The sequence below is a fragment of the Grampus griseus genome (assembly GCF_964374135.1).
Source record: "Grampus griseus genome assembly, chromosome: 9".
Classification (NCBI taxonomy): Eukaryota; Metazoa; Chordata; class Mammalia; order Artiodactyla; family Delphinidae; genus Grampus; species Grampus griseus.
Genome location: NC_139003.1, coordinates 86,252,637 through 86,270,738, shown reverse-complemented (window position 1 = coordinate 86,270,738; position 18,102 = coordinate 86,252,637). Strand labels below are relative to the sequence as shown.

The following is an 18,102-nucleotide window of genomic DNA, read 5'->3' as shown; positions in this document are numbered from 1 at the left end:
TTTTCTTTTCTTAATATGTTTTATTTTTAAATACATCTTTACTGGAGTATAATTGCTTCACAATGCTGTTGTACAACAAAGGGAATCAGCTATATGCATACATATATCCCCATATCCCCTCCTTCTTAATCCTCCCTCCCACCCTCCCTATCCCACCCCTTTAGGTCATCACAAAGCACAGAGCTGATCTCCCTGTGCTGTACTGCTGCTTCCCATAGCTATCTATTTTACATTTGGTAGTGTATATATGTTGATGCTTCTCTCACTTCGCCCCAGCTTCCCCTTCCCCCTCCCCGTGTCCTCAAGTCCATTCTCTATGTCTGCGTCTTTATTCCTGCTCTATTTTTCCACTATGTTCATCAGTACCATTTTTTATTAGATTCCATAAATATGTGTTAGCATACGGCATTTGTTTTTCTCTGACTTCACTCTGTATGACACACTCTAGGTCCATCCACCTCACTACAAATAACTCAATTTCGTTTCTTTTTATGGCTGAGTAATATTCCACTGTATATATGTGCCACATCTTCTTTATCCATTTATCTGTCGATGGACACTTAGGTTGCTTCCATGTCCTGGCTATTGTAGATAGAGCTGCAATGAACATTGTGGTACATGACTCTTTTTGAATTATGGTTTTCTCAGGGTATATGCCCAGTAGTGGGATTGCTGAGTCATATGGTAGTTCTATTTTTAGTTTTTTAAGAATTCCATACTGTTCTGCATAGTGGTTGTAACAATTTACATTCCCACCAACAGTGCAGGAGGGTTCCCTTTTCACCACACCCTCTCCAGCATTTATTGTTTGTAGATTTTTTGATGGCCATTCTGACCAGTGTGAGGTGATACCTCATTGTAGTTGTGATTAGCATTTCTGTAATAATTAGTGATGTTGAGCAACTTTTCATGTGCCTCTTGGCGATCTGTATATCTTCTTTGGTGAAATGTCTCTTTAGGTCTTTTGCCCATTTTTTAACTGGGTTGTTTGTTTTTTTGATGTTGAGCTCCATGAGCTGTTTGTATATTTTGGAGATTAATCCTTTTTCCATTGTTTCATTTGCAAATATTTTCTCCCATTCTGAGGGTGGTCTTTTCATCTTGTTTATGGTTTCCTTTGCTGTGCAAAAGCTTTTATGTTTCATTAGGTCCCATTTGTTTATTTTTGTTTTTATTTTCATTACTCTAGGAGGCGGGTCAAAAAATATCTTGCTGTGGTTTATGTCAAAGAGTATTTTCCCTATGTTTTCCTCTAAGAGTTTTATAGTGTCTAATCTTACATTTAGGTCTTTAATCCATTTGGAGTTTATTTTTGTGTATGGTGTTAGGGAGTGTTCTAATTTCATTCTTTACATGTAGCTGTCCAGTTTTCCCAGCACCACTTATTGAAGAGGCTGTCTTTTCTCCATTCTATGTTCTTGCCTCCTTTGTCATAAATTAGGTGACCATATTGCGTTCTTTCTAACCTGTACCATTGATCTATATTTCTGTTTTTGTGTCAGTACCATACTGTCTTGATTACTGTAGCTTTGTAGTGTAGTTTGAAGTCAGGGAGTATGTTTCCTCCAGCTTGTAGTAGTCTGTTAAAACCCTTTGTATTTCTGCAGCGTCAGTTGTAATCTCTCCTTTTTCATTTATAATTTTATTGATTTGTGTCCTCCCTTTTTTTCTTGATGAGTCTGGCTAAGGGTTTATCAATTTTGTTTATCTTCTCAAAGAACCAACTTTTAGTTTTATTGATCTTTGCTATTGTTTTCTTCGTTTCTATTTCATTTATTTGTGCTCTGAACTTTTGATTTCTTTCATTCCACTGACTTTGAGTTTTCTTTGTTCTTCTTTCTCTAGTTGCTTTAGATGTATAGTTGCATTGTTTATTTGAGATATTTCTTGTTTCTTGAGGTGAGATTGAATTGCCATAAGCTTCCCTCTTAGAACTGCTTTTGCTGCATCCCATAGGTTTTGAGTCCTCGTGTTTTTGTTGTCATTTGTTTCTATGTATTTTTTTGATTTCTTCTTTGATTTCTTCAGTGATCTCTTGGTTATTTAGTAGCACACTGTTTAGCCTCCATGTATTTGTGTTTTTTACAGTTTTTTTCCTGTAATTGATTTCCAGTCTCATAGCGTCGTGGTCAGAGAAGATGCTTGATACGATTTCAGTTTTCTTAAATTTTCCAGGGCTTGATTTGTGACCCAAGATGTGCTCTGTCCTGGAGAATGTTCCATGTGCCCTTGAGAAGAAAGTGTATTTTGCCACTTTTGGCTGGAATGTTCTATAAATGTCAATTAAATCTGTCTGTTCTGTTGTGTCATTTAAAGCCTGTGTTTCCTTATTTATTTTCTGTTTGGATGATCTGTCCACTGGTGTAAGTGGGCCATTAAAGTCCCCTACTATTATGTGTTACTGTTGATTTCCTCTTTCATGGTCGTTAGCATTTGCCTTGTGTATTGAGGTGCTCCTATGTTGAGTGCATAAACATTTATAATTGTTATATCTTCTTCTTGGATTGATCTCTTGATCATTATGTAGTGTCCTTCCTTATCTCTTGTAACATTCTTTATTTTAAAGTCTATTTTATCTGTACAAGTATTGCTACTCCAGCTTTCTTTTGGTTTCCATTTGCATGGAATATCTTTTTCCATCACTCCACTTTCAGGCTGTATGTGTCCCTAGGTCTGAAGTGGGTCTCTTGTAGACAGCATATAGATGAGTCTTGTTTTTGTATCCATTCATCCCAGTCTGTGTCTTTTGTTGGGGCATTTAATCCATTTACATTCAAGGTAATTATCGATATGTATGGTCCTATTACCATTTTCTTAATTGTTTTGGGTTTGTTTTTGTGGGTCTCTTTCTTCTCTTGTGTTTCCCGCCTAGAGAAGTTTCTGTAGCATTTGTTGTAAACCTGGTTTAGTGGTGCTGAATTCTCTTAGCTTTTGCTTGTCTGAACAGCTTTTGACTTCTCCATCAAATCTGAATGAGATCCTTGCTGGGTAGAGTAATCTTGGTTGTAGGTTTTTCTCTTTCATCACTTTAAGTATATCCTGCCACTCACTTCTGGCCTGCAGAGTCTGTGCTGAAAAATCAGCTGATAACCTTATGGGGATTCCTTTGTATGTTATTTTTTTACTTTTGCCTTGCTGCTTTTAATATTTTTTCTTTGAATTTAATTTTTGTTAGTTTGATTAACATGTGTCTTGGTGTGTTTCTCCTAGGGTTTATCATGTATGGGGCTCTCTGTACTTCCTGGACTTGAGTGACTCTTTTCTTTCCCTTGTTAGGGAAGTTTTCCACTATAATCTCTTCAAATATTTTTTCAGACCCTTTCTTTTCCTCTTCTCCTTCTGGGACCCCTATAATTCGAATGTTGGTGTGTTTAGTGTTGTCCCAGAGATCTCTGAGATTGTCTTCAATTCTTTTTATTCTTTTTTCTTTATTCTGCTCCTCAGCAGTTATTTCCACCATTCTGTCTTCCAGCTCACTTATCTGTTCTTCTGCCTCAGTTATTCTGTTACTGATTCCTTCCAGTGTATTTTTCATTGCAGTTATTGTTCATCTCTGTTTGTTTGTTCTTTAGTTCTTCTAGATCTTTGTTAAACATTTCTTGTATTTTCTCAATCTGTGCCTGCATTCTACTTCCGAGATTTTGGATCATCTTTACTATCATTACTCTGAATTTTTTCAGGTAGATTGTCTATTTCCTCTTCATTTATTTTGTCTTCTAGGTTTTTGCCTTGCTCCTTCATTTGTGAGATATTTTTTTGCCATCTCATTGTTTTTTTTTTTTTTGATGGATGAGATTGTGTTCCTGTCTTACTGGTTGTTTGGCCTGAGGTTTCCAACACTGGAGTTTGTAGGCTGTTGGGTAGAGCTGGGTCTTGGTCCCGAGATGAGGTCCTCCAGGAGACCTCACTCCAATGAATATTCCCTGGGGTCTGAGGTTCTCTGTTAGTCCAGTTGTTCAGACTCAGAGCTCCCACTGCAAGAGCTTTGGCCTGACCCCCGGCTCGTGAACCAAGATCCCGCACGCGGTTCACTTTGGGGTTCCTCCCATCTCCCTGGGCTTCGAGGTCCCCCACCAGCGTCCAGCAGATGCCCTAGTTGTGAGGAGACCGTGAACTCTGCGTCTTCCCATGCTGCCATCTTGACTCTGCCCCCTTCTAATATGTTTTAAATATGAAAGGAATTTTTAAATTTCTAAGACTACTTTGCAGTCATTTAGCCTTGAGGAATATGAAAAACTCATTTTTCTGATAAAATATTCAAATTATTGCCTCAGTGGAGTATGAATTTTAACAAAATTTAAATGAAAGTAGTATACATCATATTTGAAAGCAATTTCCTTGTGGTCTGTCTTTAAAAATTTATTGATATTTATTTTATCTGATTTGGAATCAGTAGAATTGAAAACGTGATGAAATATAGATCATCAATTCATTCATTAAGTGACGGTGCTTTCTTACAGCACATAAACTGCCACTATGATGTATATAGATAAAGTGCTTGCCATAATTATAATGTTTTACAAAGCTGTAATTTTTTTATATTGTATGATTTAATATTTTTTAACTTATTAGTTAATTCTGTAAGAAAACAAAGCCTGAAGTTACTGAATGAAATGTCTTTACCAGAAAAATATATCTTTGTTCTGTAAGTTTCTAGAGACATGGATAGAAATTTAGGGCCCCTAACAAGAAGTTTTAATGAGGTAGAAGAAGCCAACATTTATGTAGTATTTATTATGGGCTAGGTATTGTTCTATACACTTACATGCGTTAACTATGTAACCTGATGAGATGGGTAATATTGTTTGTTTTCCATATTTCACGTGTAAGGAAACTGAGGCACAGGGGGTTTACATAATTTAACAAGGACATAGCTAGTATATGGCAGAACTGGGACGTGAACCCAGGCAGTTTGGCTCTAGAGTCCTTTCTCTTGACTACTGCTATACAGCTTACATTCATCACAGTTTTCCTTTGACTGCTGTAAAGTAAACAGATTATTGTTCTTTTTGACAGTAGGAAATACTATGGAGAAGAGGAAAGCAGACTTAGAAGTCTGCTCATTTAGCAAACAATTATTGACTGATGCTGTGCAAAATCAATGTAAGACCAAACCACTTTTCTCAAGTAACTTAAAATTTAATAAAGGAAATAGAATTAAATGAAGTGTGATAAGAGTTATATTAAAAGGATGTATTAATCAGGGAAATTCAGTTTTGCTTTGGTAACAAATTAACCCCCAAGTTGCAGCTTATCTCAATAGTCTGATAGGAGTTGAAGACTCTTCAGGGTAGTTGTCCTCCATGCAGGGACTCAGCAATCTAAGGTATTTCCATATTGTGGCTATACTATCACAGTGTGTGGCTTCCACTGCTATCAAGGCAAGGGAATAAAGGAAGCTAGAGGACTCACAGTCTCTGCTCTGTGCTTCAAGTAGGAAATAATACACTTCACTTCTGTTCATATCCTGTTGGTCAAAATTATTCACATGGGCCCTTGAACTGCAAAGAGGCTAGAAATTGTGTGTGAGTATATGGCTATCTGGTGCACACCAAATGCCGTGACCAAAAAGGTATGTACAGTTAACTGGAGCAGAAGAGAGTTGGACAAGAGTTAGTTAGGATTCTATGGAAAGTTGACTAGAAAGTAGCAGACAAAGTCATGAAGTCATGATAGAGGCTGGTGAAGGTAACTGAGAAACACAAAACATAAAGGTTCTGGGCATTGTATGGGAAGAAGCTGTAGGCAGAGTCTCTCCAGTACCACGGAGAGCTCCTATCATTTAAATTACTGTAATACCATATGATGTCAATTGCAATGCCTTTATGCAGCAAAGTTCATTCCATTAACATTTATTATGTGCGTATGATAAATTTTTATAGATAAAATAATTTATAATATAACTAAATTATCTAATTGGGAAGACAGATAACTCTCTGTAATGCAATGAGTACTTCAATAACAGAACAGTTCTCTGGGTATTATGAGAACATGCAAATGTTCCTAACATTAACCTTGGATACAGGAGGAATTGTACAGGAAAATTTTGTGGAGGAGATGGTTTATGATCTTGTGTGTATTAAGTGAAAAGTAATGGTCTAGCCAAGCCAGAGGAAGAAAGGGCACTTTAGGTCAAGCAAACTTTTTCTGTAAATGGCCAGATAGTTAGCATTTTAGGCCTTTCAGGTTATAACAGTAGGTCTCTTTTGCATATTTTTCATTTTTTTTTTTACAACTTTTCAAATGTAAAACTATTCTTAGTTCAGTGGTTATACAAAAACAGACCATAGTCCAGATTTGACCAGTGGGTCATAGTTTGCTGACCCCTGGTCTAGGCAGAAAGAACAGGAGCAAAGCCAGAGATAAGTACATACAACTATATTCAGTTTGGTTTTGTAGAGTATGAAGTTTGAGTAAGGGTCATGATAGATGAGCCCAGTTAGATAGAGGACAGAATTTCATGTTGAAGTACTTAGGACTAATTTTGTCAAGTTTGGATTGCACTGAAGGATTTAAATCAGTAGAATGATAAAATCAGATTTGCATTTTAGAAAGATACCTGTACTGAGAATTAACCTGAGGAGGCAAAACTGAATACAGAGACCAGTTTGGGAGCTATTGGCACTGGTCAAAAAAAGAGCTAATGAAAGCCTGAAATAAAGCCATGGTGGGAAGGGTAGGCAAGAGGGGACACAGTTGAAAAAATTTTGAGGTAACATCAGAAAGAGTTGATGATTGATTGGAGTGACTCCAAGACTAGGTAGGTAGTGTACTTTAGCTGAGATAATAAATATTATGCTGGCTCATTGATGTTCCTCCTTTCGCAGGAACTCTGTCATTTATTCCAGATTTACACCTCTGGAGTCAGAAACCAGAGGCACATCTTCTCTCCTTATGTGACTTTTGGGGAAATCTATTAGGCTGTGCAGGAAGGGTATGGGGAGCTTTTGCTCCTGTCCATCAAATAGATTGACTGCTATGAGCAGTACTTTTCCTGTGACAGAAAGCCCGTTCAAGGTCAAGGGTAAAGAACTCAATGTAGAGTTCATGGAAATAGTCCTAAAAGCTGTGGTCTTTTAAGACTATCAGTTATTTTAGCTATTTTTGGATCAAGAAATCCAGAACTTTATAGACTTTGAAATTGCCCTCTGAAGTAGACATAAGCCATCTATGATTGGCCACCATTTCTATACAGTTTCCCATATTGTTAGTACCACCGTCCCCAAATAGAATTTTCATACTTCCTTTCTAGGGTGAAGGCATGCAACTTAGTTTCCACCTACTAGACCAACGCTCATGAGACTTGAATATAGAAGAATGCAATATGAAGTGAGGACCAAGTGTGGGGAAATCTAGATTCAGTCAAGTGCAGCAGTGAAAAGGAGGGGAGTATAGTTCTGGACACATAGCCAGCATGGTGCAGTTAGTTTGGAAAGGCTGGGGGCAGACAACGTGTAGAGATTATCTACCACCAAGCAACTTTTAAGAGGGGAGGCAGAGTATGCAGCGTTAGGAGGAAAGGCAGCAGAGATATGCTTTGAAACAGTGGATCAGAGAGCTTCAGTTAAATACAGTGCAGACTTTACATAGCTCTTTGGAAAGGATGCTGCTCTGTCAAACTCGGTGGCCACATAGACCTAAGTGTAACTGGATGGCTTTGCCCCTTAGGGGAGCACTTTTGACCTAAAGATGTCTCACTCACGTCTGTACCTAACTCAGGGATGTGTCTAGCAAGAGGACAAAGGTTATCCAAAAACTGTCTGATAAGAAATTGACATCTTTGGAGAGAGAGGGTTGGAATGTGGGGTGGGGGGAGGACAGCACCTGAGTTTGTTCCTAGAGCAGGGGCCCTCTTCATGCTCACTCTCAGATGGTTTGCATTTCATCACTGGATTTGGATTTAGGTTGGATCGACACAGGGGTCTGTCCCGGAATTGAGGTACTGCCTCTTATGGACACAAGGAGGGAGGAATCCAGTGGACAGTGTAAGATAGAAGATGGATCTGTGTTCCAGTGCTGTTCACTAGCTCTGTTATCAACACTTGTTTAAGTGTTGGAAAGTCACTTAAATCCACCGGTTCTTGATAATTCTCATTTATCTCTGAAGTGGGAATGATAGTAACAGCTAACACATAGAGTGCTAACTATGTGCATATATTCATCTCATCTTCAGAGCCACCCTATTATTATCATCTCCATTTTCCCGGAGAGGAAAGTGAGGAACAGTGTTTCAGTAACCTGCCCCAAATTCCACAATTCCTTGGTAGTGGAGCAAAGATCTGAACCCAGGCACACTGCCTCCAGGGTCTGTGCTCTCAACCTTTCCCCTCTATTGCCTCTATAATAGTAGTAAGGTAATAACATGGGGAAAACACCTGGCACAGAGAGGGCATTTGATAAACAGTAGTGCCGGAAGAGGGATGAAGAGGGAAGGCAAAAGCAAGAATTCTCACCTTTGTAACTGCATGAGTGAGGAAAGAATCAGGTTGACTTAGAATAAGTTCTTTGTGTATAACCAACAAGACGTATGGGAATAGCATGGATCCTCATACATTTCTAATGTATACCCAGAGACATACAATTCCAGAAAGAGTTTTAAAAGGTTTTCGTACTTTTTTCCTTCTAGACCTAAATCTGAAACCAAATGCCTTCAAATCAATGCTTTAAAAGTTAAATATACCCAGTGCATATGTGTGAGTGTGGGTGCCCATACTTTTCATTAACTTGCATCACTACTTGAAAGCTATTATTTTCATATCCATTTTCATCAGGCTGGTACTTCACAGATAAGCTGCAATAAGTATGTTTTCAGGAAGTTCGGTGATTACTTTTCAGCATATAAAATCATGTTTAGCTTTGTTGAAATATTTGTGTACATTGACCTAGCAAAGAAGGCAAATAATAGACAAGTCAAATTCTGCAAGTAAACAGTTATTCATATTTGAATCAAATGAAAAGATTAAAGAATGACATAAAGGAACTCCATAATTCACTTTCTCTCTTCACTTAAAATATAACACTAACTTTCCAGACTACATTTTCAGAACAGTCTACTTTTTATTAACTCATGTAAGCCTTTAGATATCCCTTTGAAACAAAGAGAAAATGATGAAAATAAAAGGAAACAAATCATGTTAAATATTTGTCTGTTCCTACACTTTTTATACAGACATAAGTTAATGAATTTAATAAACTTCCTGACAAAATATTCTGCCATACTTTCTGAAAGTGTTTGAAACAATAAAATATTTAAGATTTCATAATTTTTATATATGAAGGTTACATTTATCACAAACCAAAAATCTATAATCTTAATGTACTTTCCCTTTATTTCGTGATATCCCATCCACAGATATCTTAGTTCTTGAATCACATGAAAAAACCAGGACATGCTTCTACCCACTTTAACCCTAACTATGGCAAATTACAAACTGAACCGATTTTAGTAATCCACGTCTTTAATCTATAAAATATAGAATAAACCCAACATGAATGTGTAATTTTCCTAGTACATTGGTTATTTTTGGTAATAGCATCTTTAGGGTGTTTCTTGGAAGCGAATAGCCTACACTTTTATGAGGATGTGTACATTTTATTTTCAAAATGGGGGAATCATAGAAATTCTAGTTAAAGTTCTGAAGACTCAAGGTATGCACATTAAAAGCATAGAAGAGTATTCCTGAGGGAAAATGGAGTTCATACAAGGTTTAGTCACAAACTTAAAATAACTGAAGACTTGTCAAGGAAAATGACATCCCGGAAAGCACAGAAATGAGTATCACTGTCTTAAAAGGGATCATGGAAGCAACTTTAGAACAATTAAAGACATCGTGAGCCTAATCTTGCAGAAGTATAATGTGGATAAAGGAAGCTCTGGCATAGATTCCTATCCTTTAACCACAACTTTGATTAAGAAGACAGGTGCTAGATAATTTTAAATTAGATATCCAATGGTTTGAAGAATTTAATGAATTTAAAACACTCATACTTTGTCAAAGGAAGAGTTATATTAAAAAGTTACCTTGGTTATTTCTTGATTCAGAAATTATAGTTAGATTGTCAATATTCCTATTTTTCAAATGTGTGTACACAATATTCAAAAGGAAAATGTATCTATAACGTAAATGCTTTAAAATCTATTAGGACAGTTATAGGTCTCATAGAACCTCACAGATTGAAGGATACCCTTTACTTCTTCATCCAAAGTTAGACAAAGAGAGCCATACTTCTTGAAGTGCTTTCTTTCTCTCATAGTCCAGTTCTCTTGGAAAAGAATGGCTTCTTTTTCGGGGGAAGAAATTCCACAGAAAAAATTTTTGTATGAAAGTTTACACATAGCCACAACAATGAAAATAAAATCTTTATTATAGCTACACTACACACATATATATTTTATATGTATATATCTCCCTGAGATACACAGTGTAATTAAATTCTTTTATCATAGATCTGATTTTCCCTTTTTCAAGTAATATTAAAACTCAATATATATATCCTATTATCCAGCATGCAGCAAGGGAAAGCACCATCGTAAATTTAAATTCATTATCAAATTCAAATTAAAGTTATCCAAGAATAGGTTTCCAAATCACATATATTAGATGGCATATGTCTTTCATGACACAGAAGCCATTAAGGAGATCACTGTGGCAGATGCAGTAAATTGTGTTTCACAGAACGCTGGAAGCTGATGCTGACTGCTCTCCTCGTTCTCATTTTATATGCGTACCTCTGCTCATTATGTCTGCCTTTGTGAGCTGTCCTCCCATCTTTCTTCTGTTCATTTAAATTGTACTCAGAGAGCTAAGGCACTGAAAGGAGTCTTAGAGATCATGGACCAGCAGTTTATAGATGTTGGAACTGAAGCTTGAGAGGGAGCAACCTGACCAAGGTCATGCAGCGGCGGGTGACAGAGCTGAGGGTACGATCTCGTGCTTATACTCTCCTGCCTCATGTACATAAAAACAAATATGGGAAATCTTAGTTTTCCCCTCAAAACTCAATTCCAGTCTCCCTCTTCAACAAAGTCATTTTTTTCTTTTTCTATTATAGTTTACTATAAGATATTGAATATAGTTCCCTATACAGTAGGACCTTGTTGTCTACAGTGCCATTTCTGACTGTGCAGCAAGGATGCTTGTTTGAATCCAGGCTATACTGCCCTTGCTGTATAACTGTAAGCAAGTATTTATCTTCATCATATTAGTTTCCTCATGGGTAAAATAGAGAAAATAACAGCTCCTACTGCATAGGATTGTTAAGAGCCTTAAACAAGTAAATATTCATGAAACGCTTAGAATAGTGTCAGGCCATAGTAAGTGCTCAATAAACATTCGTTGTCATTATTGTAATTGTCCACATTAATCACTCTTTCTCTCCTCTTTTGTATTTTTCGCAAATACCACGCAGTTAGCACTTACTTATTTTCTAGTTGTTCTGTTTATAATGTTAGTTTATTCCAGTTTTCTCGTCCCAGCAGAAGTCATTTCAAGGTAGGGACAATGTTCTATATTTCTTCTGTGTACCTCCATAGGGCCTAACCCAGTGTTTGATGCAACACAGGGATTCTGTAAATACTGTTTTTTTCTGCTGGTTCACTCAGAATGTCTGGGAACCAGTATTTATTCAATCTCTTTAGGTGTTGCTTCTGTGTAGCCAAGTTGGAGAACTGCTGTGCTAGACGGTTGGATTGCAAGAATGTCGTCCTGTAGGGTATTTACCCAGGGTACGGAATTAGGCAATTGCAACTCTATAGCTACCTTATAAAACTCTGTCAAGTAATATGCAGTCTAGACATGACTCACTTTCTAAGAGGAGCTTTGAGGAGTGAGGAGATATTTGAACATGCATTCTGTTAGCAAGACTCTGAGACCCTGAAACGTTATTTTGTTTGATTCATTTCCATTCCCACATGATTGTGGCTGGAACTTTTGCTTTTATTTTTGGCCAGGCTGACTCCTGCAGATGTATCATTTTCCATACACTGGATCCCTGCTTTTTGCCCGACCAGAGGGGAGTGGCAATTCCTGAGTCACGACTACTGAGTCTCCTTCAGCACTCTGTGATTTCCTTGGGAGTCTGGAGTCTGTCATCCTCTCTAACCTTGTGGTTTCTCTGGCTTGATGACTTTCATCCTTTTGTCTCAAGATACAGCTTTAAAAATACCTATATATATATACTTGAGAAAAGTAACATCATTAGGATATGTCAAAATATAGACTTGTTCTATTTCTTTGGCCAGTATGACCTATTCTGAACAACTTGCTATTCTAGAAGATTCTATTTCATTAGTTGAGGTAACATGTATAATTTACATTGTCTTTTATTTTTATAGTTAAATTATTCTTGTATTTATTTAGAAAATATTTCTTGAGTATCTGTGATGTGCCAGACATTGTGATAGTCGCTTGAAATATAAAGATTAAAGACCTAGTCCCTCATAGACTCCCTGGAGAGATGGTCCAGGGTATGATGGAGCAATGTGTGAACTGCTGTGATGACATGTAGGCAGGGCACCTATCCACATACAGGGTTACTGTACCAGATGCTGTCATATGTATTGAGTCATTTAATTCTCACAATAACTTTAGGGTGGAGTGGACATGTGTTTTCATTTTAAAGACAGGGAAACTGGATTTCAGAGAGAGTAAGCCATTTGCCCAAGTTCACAAAGCCAACAAATTAATTTTTTATTTAACTGACCACTCCTGGTAGTGTTTTGTTAATTAATAAACTTTATTTTTAGAGCAGTTTTAGGTCACAGCAAAATTGAGTAAAACGTTTTTCCATATACCACCCACCCCACCCTCAACCTCCCAGGCATCCTGCACCACAGTGATATCTTTGTTACAGCAAATGAACCTACACTGACACATCATTGTCACTCAAAGTCCATACTTTACATTAGGTTTCATTCTTGGTGTTGTGTATTCACCATTGCAATATTATAAAGAATAGTTTCCCTGACCTACAAATCCTCTGTGCTCTGCCTATTCATACCTCCCTCCTTCCCTCCTAACCCCGGCAACCACTATCTCCATAATTTTACCTTTTCTAGAATGTCAAATAGTTGGAATCATATAGCATGTAGTTCTTTCATATTGGCTTCTTTCATTTAGTACTATGCACTTATTTATTCATGTCTTTTCATGGCTTGATAACTCATTTCCTTTTAACTCTGAAAAATATTCTATTGTTTGGATGTACCAGTTTATCCATTCACTTAATAAAGGATATCTTGGTTGTTTCCAAGTTTTGACAGTTATGAATAAAACTGCTATATACATCCGTATGCAGGTTTTTGAGTGGACATAAATTTTCAGTTTATTTGAGTGAATACCAAGGAGTGTGATTTCTGGATTATGTGGTAAGAGTATGTTTATTTTTGTAAGAAAACACCGAACTGTCTTCCAAAATGGCTATACCATTTTGCATTCTCACCAGCAATGAATAAGTTACTGTAGTTCCACATCCTTACCAGCGTTTGGAATTATCAGTGTTTTGGACTTTTGTTGAATATTAGGTGTGTAGAGGCATTTCATTGTTTTAATTTGCAATTCTCTAATGACATATGATGTTGAACATCTTTTTGTATGCTTATTTGCCATCTATATATCTTTTTTGGTGAGATCTTTTGCCTATTTACAAAAATCAAGTTATTCATTTTCTTAGTGTTGAGTTATCTATTAATATTTTATATCTGAGGTAAACATACGAGAATCACCTTATTAAAAAAGAAAAAAAGCATCTCCTGATAGCTCAGCTGGGAGCTGACTTGGTACTCAGCTAGGCCATGATGTTCTCGTGTTGAACATGAGCAGTTTCATAGGTCATCCACTCTGAGACAGTTGTGGTTTGAGACAAAAACAAGATCACCTTGTAATCATGCCTGAACACAGACAAAAAAAGCAAGAACATGGTGCAAACCACAAAAATGACCAACATCCCCTCTCCATGCTAACATGACTGCCGCTGCTTTTTTATCGATCTCAGCTTTAGCCCTACTCCATTCCTCATGTCTCATAGATAAAAATTAAGATACTCAGTGATAAAATTGCTCCCACTTTCTGATAGTACCAAATCCAGAGGCAAAACCACCTTTACCTGGAACCTCCCCAACAAGACTGAGGGGGTCCCCAGGATGCAGGACTTTCAGTACTACAATCAGGAAATTCCTGGGCCAGCTTGATCACCCTACTCTCTAAAATAACCTAACACAAGCCCAAATATTTTAACAAGCTCTTCCTAACATCCTCATACTGAGATACCTCCAAGTTCCCAATAGTATTTGGTCTCCATTGCTGCAAACACTTCCAATAAATCCAACCTTGTTATACCGTGTTCCTGGTGGTCTTTGTTGATGGGCAAAGACCAGTCAACAAAATCAAAATGAAGCAAATACTATAGCAATATATAGTAGATTGCTCCTTAGCAATAATGTTTTAAATGATTCATTTCCTTCTGACAATAGGAAGTAGAAAATTGCATAACTTACAGGGAAACCAAACAACATGTTGAATCTTAACATAAAAGAAAAATGTCCAGAAAATATTATTATGCCATCCTAAGGACTTTGTTTTATTGTTTTTATAACAACTTCCCTTCCTTTCTGTTTGTCAGGGATCATGTCTGACCACCAGTTTGGTAACCAGTTTATGTGCAGTGTGGTGGCCTCTCATGTGAGTCATCTGCCCACAACCAACCTCAGCTTCGTCTGGATTGCTCCACCTGCTGGCACAGGCTGTGTGAATTTCATGTAAGTACCCAAAATGTCTGTGACTGGTACAGAAGGCAAATGTGTTATCAAACCAAACTTGGGTCCACTCGCCTGCACACAGTAAAGCCAATCTGTGGACACCAGCTTGTGGTGAAGGGAAGTACAGTGTTTATATCAGGGCACCAAACAAGGAGTCCAGGCAGCTAGTGCTTAAAAGACCTGAACTCCCCAGTGGCTCTCAGGGAAAGGTTTTTTAAAGACAGGGTGAGGGAGAGGGTTGTGGGGTACGTGATCAGCTCATGGACATTCTTCTGATTGGTTGATGGCGAGGTAAACAGGAGTTGATATTATCAACCTCTGGTTCCAGCTGGTGTGGGGTCAAGGTGTTTGTGGGCAGCATACAGTTAACCACCTGGTGGGGGTTTCAGTATCTACACAGCAGCTCAGAGGACATGGCTCAGAATATTATCTGTAGCCCTTGAGGAGGAACTAAAGGTCCTTGACTAAACTATTATAATTTTGTCTTGCTTGGCTGTTTGCCTTTGTTTCCGTATTTTCTTACTTCTCTGGTTAAATTTATGCTTTGGCACTCAGGGAAGGCCTAGGAGGCTAAAGTTTTTCTACAAGTAAGAGACAGGTGTAGCACATGGGGTGGTCTGTCCTGGGAAGGCCCCATAGGGTCCGGCTAGGTTACAAATATACCTCTCATGAGGTTACATATACAGTCACTATTTAAATGTATTATTTTAACAGATTTAACATTAAAGCCTCTCATTTTGGTGTCAAAAGAGGCCAAAACTGTAAAAAAAAAAAAAAAAGTAATTTTAGCAGTTTATTTTTGCATATTTATTTATACCTCAGGAGATCTAAATTGGATTTTAGCTGATTAAAATACACAATAAGATAAAAGTATGTGAAGAAATCAAGGCAATAGGAAAATGATATTCAGAAAATAAGATGAAAACAGGTACAAAAAAATGCTGTGAGGCTCCATACATGGTTTAGAAGAAGACCACAGATTAGAGATTTAGCTTTTAGCTTTCTAGCCACTAGTGCCAAGAGGAAAATGTGATCAGTTAGCTGATTCATGGTGGTAAGAAGTCAGAACTCTATAGAAACCTACTGAATCTCTCCTTTGCTTTCATTAAGAGGAAACAGGGAAATGTAGTGAGCAATGTCCCAACAGCATCCTTAGATAAACTCTGAACTACGGTTCAAAGTCTGTGACTTGTGACATCTCTCAATATAGATTGTTCCCCTACCCTTGCCTTACAATCACTGCTTCTCATCTTTCTTAGTCGTCTCTTTTTTCCCTCATAGCCCTTTGTTCACTTCTAACACATGATATACTTCATTTATTTAATTATGTATGTTATTTATTGTGTGATTGTTCCTGCTGAAATGCAAGTTCCTTGAAGGCAAGAATGCATTTCTATTTTGTTCACTGATTTGCCCCAGTTGTCTAGTACAGTCTCTGCACACACAGTAAGCATTTACTAAATATTTCTTGAATGGACGAGTAGGCCAATGGAACAAGGTCAAAGGCAGTTCAGAAACAGCTATTCTATGGGCAGTCAGGTGAAACAGAGCTGGAATTCATCTTGAATAGTGTTCTATTCCAACCTTCTATTCAGACAACAAAATCCCATAAAACCTGCATACTCCAAAATTTACCACTACCTTTTCTTCTCCCTTAATAATACACAGTTGAATGTCAAGGGTTTATATCACATCACTGATTATCTACTCTCTCTCTGCCTATCCTCTGGGTCAGGGGTCCCCAAACCCCCCGCAGTCCGCAGACTGATAGCGGCCTGTTAGGAACCAGTCCGCACAGCAGGAAGTGAGCAGCGGGTGAGGAGCGAAGCTTTCTCTGCTGCTCCCCATCACTCCCCATCACTTGCATACTGCCTGAACCATCTCCCCCCACCCCCCCGTGTCTTCATGAAACCGGTCCCTGGTGCCAAGACGGTTGGGGACCACTGCTCTGGGTTACTCAGGCTGCAAACGTGAGATTCATCCCACCCAGGTGGTTGACATTTAATCCCGTCATTTTCTCCCTCAGAAAGTTTTTCACACTTGAACCCTTTCCTTCCAGTACCTCTTGCTAAGATGATTGCAGTAGCTTCCTAACTGGTCTGTTCACCTCCAGCCTATTTTCCATCCAGTCCATCTTGCACATTGTTGTCCAGTTAATCTTTCTAAGGCACAAGTGCTCAAAACTTGGATATCCTAAGACTTCCTTCTAAAGGCCAGCCCTTGGACATTGGTTTCAAGGTTCTTCCAAATCTTGCTGTTGATCATCTTCTCTCGTCTCCCATAGCCTGCACCTCCTGATGGGCACAAATTGGCAGTACTTCCCACAATTCCCTATACATTCCATGACTTCCTCTCTTTCGCCATGCTTTTCCCTTAGCCTAGAACGCTTTATTCTCTCAAATTCAATTGTTAAATTCCTATTCTTTCTTCAAGCTGGCATTCTTTTTATTTATTTATTTATTTATTTTCATCTTTATTGGAGTATAATTGCTTTAGTTATATTGTGTTAGTTAGTTAGTTTAGTTAATTGTGTTAGTTTCTGCTTTATAACAAAGTGAATCAGTTATACATATACATATGTTCCCATATCTCTTTCCTCTTGCATCTCCCTCCCTCCCACCCTCCCTATCCCACCGCTCCAGGCGGTCACAGAGCACCGAGCTGATCTCCCTGTGCTATGCGGCTGCTTCCCACTAGCTATCTACCTTACGTTTGGTAGTGTATATATGTCCATGCCTCTCTCTCCAAGCTGGCATTCTTAAAAAATCTTCTGTAAAGCTTCTAAGACATCAGCAACAGAAGTGATGTGTATTGTCACATTTTGCTTGTAACTCTATTATAATGCTGACTATATTTTACTCTATATTTATTTGAGTTAATTTCTTGCCTTTTCTATTAGATTAGATTGGATAAGGGCAAATTCTTATTTCTTCGTGATTCCTCCACAGTTGGCTCAAGGAATTATACATAGAATTCACAGAAAATGCCCTTTGAATTCTGTATCCTGGGAGGGTGGGGGTTATTGGTTCTAGGACCTCCCATGTATGGTCAAGTCCTGTATGTGAAACGGCATGGTACAGCAGACCCTCTGTATCTGTGGTTTCTTCATCCAGAGATTCAACCCACCATGGAAGCAAAATCCGGGGATACGGAGGGCCAGCTGTATCTGATGTACAATGTTGTCTTTTTCTTTAGTTTAATAGTAAGCTCTGACTCTTTCTTTTGGCATGCTTTATCTTACTCATGTTGGCACTTGTCAGGGTAATTTAAATTCTTGCCATGCATAACTTCTTCATTTAAAACAAGAATTACTTTTTTGAAAGAACACAAATTAAATCTATGCCAGC

The 18,102-nt window shown here is 37.9% G+C and overlaps 1 protein-coding gene across 1 annotated transcript in view; it reads left to right on the top strand.

Moving 5' to 3' along the window:
• The window catches only part of RELN (reelin), a gene marked incomplete at its 5' end in the record, with an annotated part of 523,328 nt that overhangs the window by 136,613 nt on the left and 368,613 nt on the right, over positions 1-18,102 (top strand). Inside the window, one exon of the mRNA XM_082662360.1 lies at positions 14,620-14,755. Coding sequence (XP_082518486.1) covers positions 14,620-14,755 — 136 coding nt within the window. The remainder of the gene's footprint in view (positions 1-14,619; positions 14,756-18,102) is intronic.